Source organism: Carica papaya, chromosome 3 (assembly GCF_054855325.1).
Source record: "Carica papaya isolate Zhongbai chromosome 3, ASM5485532v1, whole genome shotgun sequence".
In the NCBI taxonomy this organism is placed as follows: domain Eukaryota; kingdom Viridiplantae; phylum Streptophyta; class Magnoliopsida; order Brassicales; family Caricaceae; genus Carica; species Carica papaya.
This window is the reverse complement of record NC_142311.1, coordinates 9,691,164-9,706,213: the sequence shown is the minus strand read 5'-3', so window position 1 is coordinate 9,706,213 and position 15,050 is coordinate 9,691,164. Positions and strand designations below refer to the sequence as shown.

At 32.0% G+C, this 15,050-nt stretch overlaps 1 protein-coding gene and 1 long non-coding RNA gene across 2 annotated transcripts; both read left to right on the top strand.

The window, feature by feature from the left end:
- Nucleotides 1-1,596: 1,596 nt before the first annotated feature.
- On the top strand, nucleotides 1,597-10,691 carry LOC110820069 (alpha/beta-Hydrolases superfamily protein). The gene is made up of 5 exons (XM_022049447.2): nucleotides 1,597-1,809; nucleotides 2,315-2,457; nucleotides 2,567-2,696; nucleotides 3,796-3,987; nucleotides 10,318-10,691. Exons 1-5 carry the CDS (start codon nucleotides 1,645-1,647, stop codon nucleotides 10,525-10,527), a joined length of 840 nt encoding a protein of 279 aa, XP_021905139.1. The 5' UTR covers nucleotides 1,597-1,644; the 3' UTR covers nucleotides 10,528-10,691.
- Nucleotides 10,692-13,338: 2,647 nt separating this feature from the next.
- Nucleotides 13,339-14,713, top strand: LOC148266676 (uncharacterized). The gene is made up of 2 exons (XR_015817480.1): nucleotides 13,339-13,626; nucleotides 14,505-14,713. It is a non-coding gene; the product is annotated as an uncharacterized LOC148266676 (long non-coding RNA).
- Nucleotides 14,714-15,050: the final 337 nt, after the last annotated feature.

The window sequence follows — 15,050 nt, the reverse complement described above, 5'->3', positions numbered from 1 at the left end:
ACACACAAATTAATTATAATTAATCAAATATCACAAGATTAATTAAATAATATAAACTTATTTACCCAAAAATTTATTAGATTATATATTTTTATTTTGGTTATAATTTGTTATCATTTAACTTATTATTTGTTACCATTGTTTTTTCACCTCCGTAGGAATATTAAAATAATTAATATTTTTTATAAATTAATTTTTTGTAACCTTAAATTTGTTTTTCCAAAATAATGATAGTGAATTTTTTTTTTTTTTTTAAATGTAAGTGTGCTAACACGTGACATGGTACGTGTGATACTAGTACACATGGTATAGCTCATGCTTGTCACGCATCCAAGCTTTCTCTGTTTTCGTGTGTGTAGTACATTTTCTTTTTTACTTTTTTTACGGGGTTTAGTACATTTTATTTGGCCTCATCCGGGTCCACACACGAAATGACAAATTTACCCCCACAATCTGACGTGTATCTCAACTTGCTTCTTTCCTCCGTTGCAAAGTTTTTCTTTTTGGTCTTTTTCTTCTTGAAATTTAAGTTTGGGTTTGGGTTGCCCGACCCATTAGTAATATTAAAAATTGTATGTATATTTTAAAAATATGTAAAATTTAATGTATTCAATATTATTTATGCTTTAACAGTAAATGTATGTGTAGAAAATTATAGAATATTCGAATATTTTAAACGATTTTTTAATTATAAATACGATCATGGAATTGAGAGAGTTTTTCAAAATCATAGAACAAAACTTTTATCAATTTTGCATTATCAGGTAAAATTTATTAAGATTTTAAAGGGTAAATATTACATAAATAATTAAGGTTTAAGTGTAATTGCATCTCGATTTACAATTTTTTAAAAATTTATAATTTAATTATTTACATAAAAAATTATATTTATTACTGAATGATTTTTCTAAAATTTGAATGATTATTATTATTTTTCCACCAATTGTCATAGAAAAATCTTATATATAACATTTAATTTAAATAATACAATATTTTGAAATAAATTTATAATTTTTTTAAATTTAAATATAATTTTTATTTATTATCTCTCAATAATTAAAATTATGGTATAATATAACTGATCTTATTAATTATTTGATTAGTAATTTCACTTTGATAATCATAAAATTTTGTAATATTTAAAAATATAAATATTACATAAATAATTAGGGTTTAAGTGTAATAGCAACTCAATTTATAATTCTTAAAAAATTCATAATTTATTTAATCATTATATGAAAAATATATTTGTTACTGAAGTTTTTAAAATTTTAGATGATAATTATTATTTTTTCCACCATCATAGAAAAGTCTCTTATATATAACATTTAGATTAGATAACATAATACTTTTAAAAAAATTATAATTATAATTTTTATTTTTTTATCAATCATCCTTCATTAGTTAAAATCAAATTTTGACAAATTAGTTCGTAATTCCACTTGTCAAGTATACGTGAGAATCGGGGCACTATCGGGGCGGGCATGGGCTAACCCAACACCGTGACACCTGGCTCCGGGCGGTGAAACCTTAGGAAACGATGTCGTATTGAGGACCATATCCATTTACTTCGCAGATCGCGTTTCATATCATTTTCACCTAAAACGTCAGTGTTATAAAAGCTAGGAAAGGTGAGAGAAAAGAATGTTGGCAGCTCTTCGATCATCTTCTTCTTCCAGAGTCTTCCTCACCAGGCTTTATCCTAAATCTACTCTAGTTCGGCGTCGGTCTCCTTCAGGTTCCCGCTTCTCCGTCCGCTCAATGTCTGACTCCGCGTTCAAGAAAGTCCAGATTCAGAGAGATGATACAGTGAGTTGAATCGATCTCTCTCGCTCTTTTTCTGGGGTTTTACATACTTCTATATCATTTTTTCTGCCTCGTGGCTTTCGAGTGTTTCACGGATGCGTGGTTTTAGTACGTAGCTGTGAGCCATTCTGTCTTGGTTCGTGGTTTTATTGAGTAATCTAGAATGTGTCTGTTCGCGATTTCTATGTGAAAATGGTGACTATTTACTTTATTTTATTTTTCATCATGTTAGAGTTCTGCTGGTAATTAATTTTGGGTTTTCATATACACTGGGTGAAAGTCTATTTTGTTAGTGAAAACTCGCAGCATGTCCAGCAAATGTAGGGAATGATACAGTGAATAGAGAATTCAGGCTTTTTGGTTATTGATTGATCGGGTTCATATATGATATAGCATATTAAGCTTCTTTTGGGTGAATCAGTTCTCATTTCTATATTTTTATCAAACTATTGCCAGTAAATTGTTATTCCAGTGGGTGGACTTGCTAAAGCTTTGTGATGATTTGTAGGTATTTGATGCCTATGTGGTTGGTAAGGAAGATGCTCCTGGGATTGTTGTGTTGCAAGAGTGGTGGGGTGTTGATTTTGAGATCAAGAACCACGCAATTAAAATTTCTCAACTAGACCCAGGATTCAAGGCCCTTATCCCTGAGTAATTATTCATCCATGCTAAGATCATTTTTTTGTTTCTTTTGCAATGGCATTGTCTATTTGATGCTCAATATCTTCTCTTGATTTATTTTCTTGCGTAATTTTCTTAGTCTGTATCGTGGAAAAGTCGGTTTGGATGTTGCAGAAGCACAACACTTGATGGATGGTCTTGACTGGCAAGGTGCTGTAAAGGATATTTGCGCTTCGGTTAATTGGCTCAAGGAAAATGGCTCAAAGAAGGTCACCCACTGCTTGTTTTATTAGTTTTCTGAAAACCATTATTTGACTTTTGTTTGTTACAAAATTATTACAGTTGGGGAACCTGCTATTTGTAGCTGGAGTTTGTATACACTGTTTTATCCACTGAATTTGAAGGACTACACCACAGCATCTGAAAGCTTTGAGGATTATACTTGGCCCAGAGGCTGGCTTCAAGATTAGGTTTCATGAGAATTCCTCATTGTTTATATCACTCATTTAGGCAGTAAGATATGAGGCTATATCTAGTGCCCTTAACCATGTACTGACCTTGTAGTTCACATCTTGAAATACCAATAAATGAAAAATGTTTTCCTTCTAACCTCCCCTAGAAAATTCTTATTTCACGTTTCCTATTTTGACCTAATTTTAGTTACCCGAGGAAAGTGCACATTTTTGCTCTTCTAAGCTTAACATGAACATTCCAATTTTAAAAATGAACTGTTTCGCCGTTGAGAGTCAGACTTGCTTCCTTATCAGCTCCATTTTCACCCTTGATCCTCTAGAAAGAAACAGGAAATATTGCTTTTCTCCTCACATACTTTTTGCTGAGCTAAATTGTTATCTTTGTATCTTTATATCAGTAAACCTGGAAACAAGGATATGTAGAAACTATGATTCAATTTCATGCACAGTGGGGATGCAGGAGCAATGGAGAAAAATGATGCTGCTATTAAAAGTGCTGGAAATAAAATTATTGTTTGTCAATATGCTTTCTCACTTCTTTTGAACAAGCAAAGGATTGAGTAGAAAAAATTGACTAACTTTACTTCTTCAATTCATCAATGTAATTTCCATTAGGGATATGTGCTTACTCTCTAGCCTTGCAAATGTGAATACATTGAAGTTATATATGCTAAGTTAGGTAGGATTCAAAATTTGAAATCTTAGGTTAGAATTTAGAAATGTGCTGCTTCCTTTCTGCCATGGGGCTGTTTTTTTTTTTTCATGTCATGCTCCACCTGATTTGTTGTAAAATCTATTCTCTGTTTCTGGTCTAAAGGTAAATATGTACGAAATTGGTTAAAACTTGAAAAGAGGAATTCCTAAATTTTACAAACTCATGCAATTATTGTGACAGGTTGGCGTAACTGGATTTTGCATGGGGGGTGCTCTCTCAATCGCAAATGCTGTTTTAGTACCTGAGGTTGATGCAGTTGTGGCCTTTTATGGGGTTCCTTCTTCAGAGCTTGCGGACCCTGGCCAAGCAAAGGCACCTGTTCAGGCTCATTTTGGAGAGCTAGATAATTTTGTTGGATTTTCTGATGTGAGGGTATGCCAATTTTTTAATGCCCATTTATTGAATTTGAATCATTATCAGTTATTTTCTATTATCATGAAATTTAGTTCTTGTTTATCACTGGGTTACTATGCCATTTTCTTTTTCCTGTTTTGTTCCCCAGAAAAAATAAATAACTAAATGATAAAAGGGATTTCCACTATGGTCCCGATATGATAGAAATTGACTAGAAGATATTATCATGAAATTTAGTTCTTGTTTATCACTGGCTTACTATGCCATTTTCTTTTTCCTGTTTTAGTTCCCCAGAAAAAATAAATAAGTAAATAATAGAAAGGATTTCCACTATGGTCCCAATATGATGGAAATTGACTAGAAGATGTGGCTTCTAAGTGAATCTTCATATCTAAGTAGCAGAAATTTAATGAGAGTTTTGAAATAGAAATTGGCCAGAGACACTTTACTTGCTGGTCATCTTTCCCAACCAAGTATTTTTTAGTGCCTCTAGCAATGTAGATTTGAACCCCACTCCCCCCCCCCCCCCCCAATCCAAAACCCCCGGCCCCCAAAACAAGAAAAGAGAGCCTGGATTAAACTAAGCTTTTTTAATAATTGTATACCGTGGTGCATGAAAACATTCATCATTATACAAGCTGTAAACAGCTTGAAGAAAAGTATTTGATCAATGAAGAAAAAACAGAAAAAAAATCTTATTGATCTTGAGAAATGTTTTACATTCGAGAGGGTGATTATATAGCAGAAGGTATAACAAACTAGTCCAATGAAATAAAAATACCTCAACTTCTAGAATATGTCCAGCTCATTCTACAAAATAACAAACTTCTTACCTGTGAGCATTGTAATGTTGAAAATATAAAAAAGTATAACAGAAACTAAAAATATACCAAATAACATCCCCCACTCAAGTTGGAGTTTGGTGAGGATCAAGCAAACCCAACTTGGAAGTGGTGACACTGAATTGAGGTGAGCTAAGAGACTTGGTGAAAATATCAGCAAGTTGCGTATGACCGGATATGTATTGCAGCAAAATAAAACCATCCTTATATTTCTTGCGAGCAATATGACAGTTACTCTTGATGTGCTTTGTTTTTTCATGGAACACGGGGTCGGCGGTGATATGCATGACAGATTTATTGTCACAGCACAAGGGAATGGGAAGTTGGAGATGTAATTGAAGATCAGAAAAAAGATAAGAGAGCCACATAAGTTCACAAATAGTATTGGCCATGCTGCGATATTTAGCTTAGCAAGAAGACTGAGAAATGGTGTCTTGTTTCTTTGTTTTCCAGGAAATAAGTGAAGAGCCCAAAAAAATGCAATAGCTAGTTAAGCTGCGTCTGGTTTAGGACAAGAGGCCCAACCTCTATCTGAGTAAGCAACCAGTTGAAGATTAGTTGAGGATGGATAAAACAAACCAGTTGCAGACGTGAAGAGCAGCATCCCATTGAATACATGTTGGTGATTCTGTAAACTGGCTAAGTCGATTAACAGTATAACTGATATCTGACTTTGTAAAATTCAAATACAGCAATCGATCAATAAGACGACGATACTGCTTAGGATTAGGAAAGGGATCTGACTCAGTGTAAAATTTGAAGTTCTTTGGTAGAGGAGTAAGAGCTGGTCTTGATCCAGTTAAACCAGTATCAGTAAGGATATCAAGAACATATTTTTGTTGTGTGATGTACATGCTTTTTTCAGAGTGTGCTAGTTCGAGACCCAAAAAATTCTTTGCTTCACCAACATCTTTTATAGTAAAGGCATCATGTAGAAACTGCTTTGTCGCTGAAATAGCAGATTCAGAACTTCCAGTTATAAGGACATCATCAACATAAATTACTAGAACCAAGAATGTACCAGAAGATTTTTTATAAATAAGCAGTGGTCATGTTCTGATGCAATGAAACCAAATTGTAGCAGTTTCTCAGTAAAAACAGTGTTCGATTGTCGTGAAGCTTGTTTGAGACCATTCAAAGACTTTAGCATGCAAACTTGTAAAGGAGAAGCTTTAGCATAACCAGGAGGAGGTTTAATATAAACTTCTTCATCAAGAGTGCCATGAAGGAATGCATTATTGATATCTAGCTGGTGAAGAAACCAATTTTTAGCAGCAGCAAGTGCTAAGAAGAACCTGATTGTGACTGTTTTAGCTACTGGGGAGAAACTTTGAAAATAATCCACACCCGGTGTTTGATTGTATCATTTGGCTACTAACCAAGCCTTGAAACGTTCTACTTTACCATCTGGAAGAAATTTAACTTTAAATTCCCATTTTGTTCCAATAACATGTTTTTCAGCAGAAAGAGTTGTGAGTTCCCTAGTATCATTAGCTTCTAGGGCATCAATCTCCCTTTCCATAGCAGCAACCCCTTCTTTATGTTTGATGGCTTGTTTATAAGAGTATGGTTCTGCAATATTAGTAATATTTGCAAGAGAAGCTATGTATGAAGATGAAAAATTGGAAGAAACCTGATATGGATAAGATGGAGGTATGAGGCTTTCGATTGGTGAACCTGGAGGCTGCTTGTGCAATGTAGTCGGTATACTATTTGTGATGGCAGAATGACAAATAAAATCTTTCATCCAAGCAGGTTAGGTTTTCTGTCAGCAGGCTGCAAGTGGTTGATCGAAATTATGGAGATGTGGAGAAGATGAAGTGACTTGAGGAGATTGTGAAGACTCTGGATGAGAATCATGCGTCAAAGTAGTACCATGAATGGGAGAGGAATTAGGATCAAAAAAGGGGGCATCAGCTGAAATATCAATCTTAGGCAAAGGAATCTCTTCTTGGTCATTACGAATTGTATGAAATGGGAATGAGTTTTCATAAAAAGTAACATTTTGGGAAAAACGGAACTGACGATGTTGTATGTCATAGACTTTATAAGCTTTCTTGTGCTACATACCCCCCCCAAAAAAATGCATTTGGAGGATCTAGTGTCCAGCTTATCTCTAGGGGGCAAATTGTTAGATATAAAGCATAAACACCCAAAGGTTTTAAGTTGGTTGTAATCTAGTTTACGACCATATATAATCTCGAACGGTGTTCTCCATTCTAGGACTGAGCTGGGAAGTCTGTTTATGAGATAAGTGACTGTCAAAATTGCATCTTCCCAAAAAGGTTTAGGCAAATTGGATTGAAACAATAAGGCCTGGGCTATCTCTAATAATTGTTTGTGTTTTCTCTCTACAATCCCATTTTGTTGGGGGCGTAGGAACATGAGGTTTGATGAATAATACCCAAGGAAGCAAACATTTCCTTACATTGTTGATTTACAAATTCAGTCCCATTGTCAGAGCACTCATTGGACACTAAAATTGTGTTTGTATCATTTTGAAGAAGGTGCTAAGAATGGTTTTGGTTTGAGACTTATAATTTAGTAAGAAAGTTCAAATTCCCCTATTGAAATCATCAACAAGAGTTAAAATATACTGAGCACCGTTATATGTCTGCATTTTATAAGGTCCCCATATGTCCATGTGAATTAAATCAAAGGTGTGAGTGGTTTTTATGTTGCTAGTTGGAAAGGGTAGCATATGTTGCTTAGCCATATGGCAAGATTGATGATTAATGAAGTATAAGTGCTTCATGGTAGAAGCATAAGCATGATCGAATCTAGAGTGCCAAATCTGAGTAGAAAGTTCATCTTTATTATCAGAATTTGAAAAAACATTACAATAAACATAATTTGATAGCTGATTACAAGTACTTAACATGGGCATAGGCATTTCTTTTTGTAAGGAAGCAGAGGCACATATTTGATTCTTGGTTTTGTTTATAATTGTAGCTTTGAAGGATGAGTTATCTAGGATATAGAGTGATCCAAATAGTCTACCAAGTGCAAGCACTTCAGCACTCTTCAGGTCTTGTATCAAACAACATTGAGGGTAAAAGATAAAACGCAGATTAGAGGTTTTAACAGCTTTGTTAACAGATAGAAGGTTGCAATAGAAAAAGGGAACATACAACACATCTGCCGAGGGTATGCGAGGATGTAAGAGAGCAGTACCAGCTTGTTTCACAATTTTAGTGGTTCCATCAGACAAATGTACAGGAGTGCATAAGCCAATATCATGCAGATCATGAAGCAATTCCTTATTAAAACACATGTGCGTGCTTGCACCTGTGTCTGTGATCCACATGGTGGATTGAAAATTTTTATCAAATGAGAACATAGCATTTTCTGATGATATACTTGCAAATTCTGTTCCGTGAGCAAACATGACTTGTTCTGCCTCTATTGGTCGTTTGCCTTTCATAAACTTAGTTCTCTCTTGCTGAATCAAAGATGTAAATTTGCTCCAGTCAGTTTCTCCCACAACAGCAACGATGTTGGCTGCCATTTTTTTTTTGCTCAGGTTTTCCATTCTAGTTCTTCAAATCTTTCCACCAGTCAAGATATCCATGTATTTTGAAGCAGGAATCCTTCAGGTGACCTGGAACATTACAAATTCATAGATTCTATCTCATTTCTTCACGTCATTTTTTTAAGAATTTCCCTTCCTTACATTCTCGCTCTTAAAGTTGGATTTATCCAGTAAAACACTATTTTCAACCACATAAGTTGTGTAAATATTTATTTGTCTTTGTTTCTCTACGTGTAAAATCATTGAATAGGCTTTGCTTACAGAGGGTAATGGATCCAACATAAGGATTTGACTTCTAACTCCTTCATATGAAGAGTTGAGACCCATTAAGAATTAAATAAGTTTGCTGGAGGAATTCATCACATTCAACCTCTTCGTAATGTCACAGGAGCACCATTGACAAGAGTAAACTGGAATCGGAGTTAATCGATTCAGTTCATCCCAATTCTTCTTCATCATATTGTAATACATAGCAATAGAATTGCTGTCCTGTTCCATTGAGACAATATTTCTTTGGATTTGATATAAAAGAGACCCATTACATATCTCATACATTAGCTCAATCTTATTCTATAAGTCTTGAGCAGTAGAACAGTAAATGAAAGAGTCCACAAGATCCTTTGAAATGGAGCCAAGAATCCAGGATTTTACCATGACATCTACTCTCTTCCATTGAGCATATTCATTGCTGGCTGGATCTGGCTTTTGAATTTCTCCAGAATTGAAACCAATCTTATTCTTAGGTTCTAATGAGATTTTAACAGCAGTGCTCCAGGTTAGATAATTACTCACCGTAAGAAGAGCTGTAACCAGAGATATTCCTGGATCATCAGACCCATGTATCATCAATGGGTTGCCATTAGTAAGGGTTTGTGTGACCCTTGCAATGATGCCTTCTTCTCCATCAATATCTCAAGAGAAAAAGAAGAACGGGTAGAAGAAAAAATCAGATATGTTGCTCCGATACCATATACAAGTTGTAAACAGCTTGAAGTAAAGTATTAGATTAATGAAGAAAAAACAGAGAAAAAAAATCTTATTGATCTTGAGAAATGTTTTACATTTGAGAGGGTGATTATATACCAGAAGGTATAACAAACTACTCCAATGAAATAAAAACACCTCAGCTTCTAGAATATGTCCAGCTCATTCTACAAAATAACAAACTTCCTACCTGTGAGCATTGTGATGATGAAAACAGAAAAAAGTATAACAGAAACTAAAAACATACAAATAACAATCATCTCCTGAATCTTGTTAATGTTAATAATTTAAATAGAAAGATAAAATCATACTGTATGAGATTGATTTCTTAAGTATCTACAAAAAGACTCAAGGTTATTCCATACAGTAACAGATGATTGCATGGTTATGACAAAAATTTAGTCACAGGTTTGATCTTCTAAGATGCAATATAAAGTCATGGTACTTTTCCTAACGAATTCTAAAAGCCATTAGTTGCTGATACGCACCTAAATGTTCGAGGTCTCAAAAATTAGTAATGACTTCGAAGCAGTCTTCTCTCTTTCCCATGGATAAAATCATGTGCCCATAACTTTTGGGTCCTTTCCTGGAGGATTAATTCTGAACTAGCTCTGAATTTTGTTTTACATATTTGTATCAATTTATGCTCAGGATTCCGCAACTCTTCAGTTTCATTGTCCACCTGCCTCCTTAGATTAGCCAATTTCATGCAGGTATTAGTTGTGTAGTTTTATGAAATTAGCCCCTAAGCCCAGTTGGGGGGCTGGGTCTTGAAGGGGTGAAACATGGAAGAGTAGAATCTCCTCCCCCAGCAACAAAATAGAAAAGGTCCCCAATTAGAAGAGTCATTATTAGAGGTGAATAATTTTAATTTAGAAAGCTCTTGGTTCTTTTATATACAAATTATTGTATTATTGTGGGTGGAGTCGTGCTATATCACACAAGATGGCTAAAGCATCTTAGCTACGATGATAAAATTGGTGTTTACAGGCCGCAAAGGCTTTGGAGGAAAAGCTGAAAGCATCAGGAGTTCCTTATGAGGTTCACATTTATCCCGGCAATGCACATGCTTTCATGAACAGATCTCCAGAAGGCGTGGAGAGGAGGAAAAGCATGGGAATGCCCGATGAAGATGAAGCTGCTGTCGAGCTTGCATGGTCTCGCTTCAAGTCATGGATGACTAGGTACTTAAGTAGCTAATTACCTTCAAGTTAACCGTAAGTGGCTGTTAGTTAAAGAGCAGGCATTAGAATGCCTGTAGTTTGCTGGGTTTTCACTTCGTAAACTGCATGTCTAAATGAACTGTTACGATTTCCCCGGATGTAGAGGTTTTTCTATAATAAATTAAAGCTTTGCACTACAAATATGGTGATATATCTAGGTCTCTCTTCTAATTTAATTTATAACTTTTTAAGTTATTTGATATATAGAAATTATTATAATCTGGAAACTTGATGCGCAATTAAATTTATTTTATTTATAATTAATTGATGTGTATTTGATTTTGTATTTTTATTAATCACAAAAATATTTAATTTGAGTCGGACATAGAATTAGCCATAATTAGAAAATAGTCTGAATAAACAAAGAACTCTTAATTTATCCAGTAATAACCCATCGTACTTGACATCAATGCATAATTAATAATAATACATAAAAGTTTTTTAATCATAAACCTCAGTGAATAAATTACTCCTCTTTATAACTTATAATTTAGATTATTTAATATTTTATTTCAAGTAAAAGTATTTTATACATCAACTCAGATGATAGTCGAGTCCCTTTTATTTACCACCACTACGACAGTTGACTTCTTTAATATAAATTTCATTTATAATTCTGAATACATTTAATAAAAATAATTTAGTTATAATTTGTTAGTAAATTAAAAATGAAGTAGAGGTTTAGATATTATGGTTCTCAATACACCTCAAGGAAACGTGTTACGTGCGCCTTCAACATGAATACAAGTCTCTTAAATACTTTTTCAGTTCTACTAAATGAATTATTTTTCTGTTCATTTGACATGCGCAAATAAATAAGAATTTCCCCTTTTTTATTCTTTAATAATTGTAAATAAAGCATTGATTTTTTACTTGCTAGTGATTATTCCTTACGTATAATTTACTCCTATAATAAAATTTGTACAAATATAAATAGTTAGTGGTTTAGTTTTATTACTGGGATGACTTAATCTCACATTTCAATATACGTAATTATTGATACTTATATAATGAATTAAGATATATATCATTACAAACTTCAGCTTAAATCTGGTTCAGTTTATCTATATAAATTACCCATTAGAACAATTAATAATATATTATTTTGCTTGGTTTTGGATTTGGAAGTTCAAATATACATGCATTTTTGTTAGAAATTATTTTTTTAAATACCTCTATAGGTAAATTTCATATCAAAATATGAATATTATTTCTGCAAATTTAATTCGAAATGCATAAAGACATTTGTTAGAATCTATCTTTCAACTATCGTAGTAATCATGTGCCAACATGATGGAGGGGATATGTTATATCACATGAAGAATATATTATATATATATCAAAAGAAGAAACATTGAAATTCAGAAAAATGCACTTGTTACTTTTTTGCATAAAAAATTCTAATAAAAATTTATTTGTTCTTATATATTCTTACTAATTTTTTAAATTATTAAATTCAATTTGTTGATCCGTACATGTAATTTCTAAAAATTTGCTGTCAACTCCGAATCAATGTTTAAACCTATAAAATGAACTCAAATATTGTAAACATTCCTTAACTTCTATCCCCCAGTTATGCATGTTCCCAAATTTTTGGTCTAACACGTAATTTTTTCTTTTAACAGTTATGATATTTATGAACCAACTCTCGCACTAAAAATAAATTTTCAAACATTCAAAAACTACTGTTCTTGTATTTTTCTTAAAATTATATGAGTTACCGAATAAAAAGAATTAGTAAAATATGTAATTATTTTATTTTTTAATATATATTGTAATGCACAGTAAATTTATATTAGTTAATAGTCAAATTTAATTCTTTACTATAGTAAAAATTAGAGATAACCGTTTGTTTCGATTACTATTTTACTGTTATAGGAAAGTTGTGTTATTCAAATTAGGATATGTATATATATGTGTGTGTGTGTGCGTGCGTGCGCGCACAATCATCCATTTTATACTTTTGTCTTTATTAATAATTTATATTTATTAGTCAGACATTATCTAATTGATTATTAGCTAGCTGCTAGTAGGTACGTAGTTAAATTAAGATCAAACGGAAGTAATCAATGACTGAAATCATTTTAGAAGAAAAAATGAAACAGCTGTACACTTCAAACTGTTTCAGAAACTCTGTTATTCTGGGCACACACATTTTATATATGTATATATCTATATGTATCTGTATATATAATTATGCTTAGACACCAATTTGTTAGCCTCTCACTGTATTGATTTTAAATTAATTTCTATTTTACTAGCAAATTAAAGTCTATACAATGGGTTTTTCTATCTTAAAATTTTTTTTGCTGGAAAGTTAGTGAAATACTAAAGTAAAAGATTTATATTATATATATATACACGTCACACTAACAGACGGATGATAATTATTGGATTCATGCAAATGTATAACTAAAAATACTAAAACATAAAAATAAGAATAATAATTAATTATCTTTAAAACAGCTATTGCTGACTAATACATATTATATATGTGATAATTTGAAAATACCATTAATTTAATTTTTTATGTTTCATATATTTAATTTAGCCTTTATATATGTTTGAAAATATATAAGTTAAGTACATAGTTTATAGTCAAACGAAAAAATGATGGACAAAGATAAAGGAGATAAAATAAGTATGAAATGACAACTTTTAGATGAAATGACATGTGAAAAATAGTAACTTTAAATAAAGTGACATGTGAAAAGACATTTTAAATAAAACAGTATGTGAAAAGTGATACTTTTTAGGTAAAGCGATATGATTAAATATGACAATTTTTAGATAAAATAATATGATAGAATAGTGACAACCTTGCTTTTGTGGCTCCCAACTCCTATAAATAGGGGATAAGAGAAGGGAGGAAAAGACATTCCGGATAAGAGAAAAATAGTGAGAAACATAGAGGTGAATGAAGAAGATGGAGTACGAAGTATGTGATATTTGATAGTATTTTGAGATTTTAGATAAAAACATTGGAAAAACTCTACTAAATTTATGAGAGCAGAGAAAGATGAAGAGAAGAGGAATAAGGCTCACGATCAAAACAAAGTTATAAATCGTTAGAAATGTAAGTTTTTTCTTAAGTTTTGAAGTTCAGTTTCTCTTTAATTTTTCGAATTAGTTTTTGAGTATTGTGTTTGATATTTTTTAGTTAAGAAATTGATTAAAAATCATCTCGAAACTCTGCTGGATTTTTTAGAGAAAAAACTCATAAATAAAGCTGGAATTCTGTTAGAATTAAAACTATGACTGCTAAGGATCTAAGGTAAGTAGATATTATGATTTTATAGTCTATGTAGTTTTGAAATATTTTACTTATTTTCAATATAAAAATGTACAAGTGTTTAATTTATCTTTCGCATTTACCTAGTAATTATTTGTTAAAGTTTTACTTCGATATAAGTGTTATTTCGTTTTGTATTTTCAAAATGGGATTTTGATATATGTGCATCACTCATTGTGGAAAGAAATTATTCTAAAAGCACATGCATTCCACTAGGCTTTAATTTGACCGTACATTACCGTTATGTGTTCTAGTATATTAGCGAAATGATAAGTGTATACCCATACATAACCGTTCCGTGTTCGGGTGTATAGAAAAATAGTCTGATAAGTGTGTTCTAAACGTTTCATGTTCGTGGAGTAGCAGTATTTCAAGGTACTCATGTATGTCATTCCTGTTCGGATACATGGGGAACTAGTGATAAGTATATGTGCCTACGTATAATGTATTATAATTGATTGATCCTCCATAATAGTGATGAAGTATATAACATGAATATGTTTTCTGATTTGTATTTTTGTCTTCTGATTCATATTTATTTTGTAAAGATTATATGATATATGTTTTATTATGTGTAAAGAAATTATATATTGCATGTACTATGATGTGATTGCATAATATCGCTTATTAGGATATTTTATCTCACCCTTATCACATTTTAGATACAGAAGGTACCGCTGCAGAGTGAGTGGTGATACAGAAGAAATTTCTGAAGGTAGACTCTAATATTAAGGTTACTGCTTCGTACTTTTGTCTAGTAATGTAAGTAAAGAAATTTAGAGTCTCGTACATATATTTAAGTTTTATATTTAAAGGATGTAACACTTCTGTGACTCTTTTATGATTAATAAAGTTAAGTTATTTTACTTAACTCGATTTTATATGATTTAAGTATGTTCCGATCATTACCCTATAAGACGGGGTGCGGTCCGTGACAATATATACATTAGTTCTAATTATGAAAATAAGTATAAATCATATTTAAATATTATTCCCAACTGGAAACCTGTTTTTATAGTCATAATTAGGCATATTACGAAAAAAATAACCTAATATATATTCGCTTTGTAAAAAGGTTAAGGAATTACTAGGTGAGCAAATATTATATACATAATTAAACTATAAAAATGAAAAAATATATATTTGTAATCCATAAATTGCTTAGTATAATATTTGAATTATTTTGAGAAAATTATTTTGATAATAAG

Bases quoted from the DNA above. Each gene is read 5' to 3' on its own strand.
- LOC110820069 (XM_022049447.2), top strand. From the start codon at position 1,645: ATGTTGGCAGCTCTTCGATCATCTTCTTCTTCCAGAGTCTTCCTCACC. The intron at 2,697-3,795 runs GTCACCCACTGC...TTATTGTGACAG, and splicing joins AGGAAAATGGCTCAAAGAAG to GTTGGCGTAACTGGATTTTG. The intron at 3,988-10,317 runs GTATGCCAATTT...TGGTGTTTACAG, and splicing joins TTGGATTTTCTGATGTGAGG to GCCGCAAAGGCTTTGGAGGA.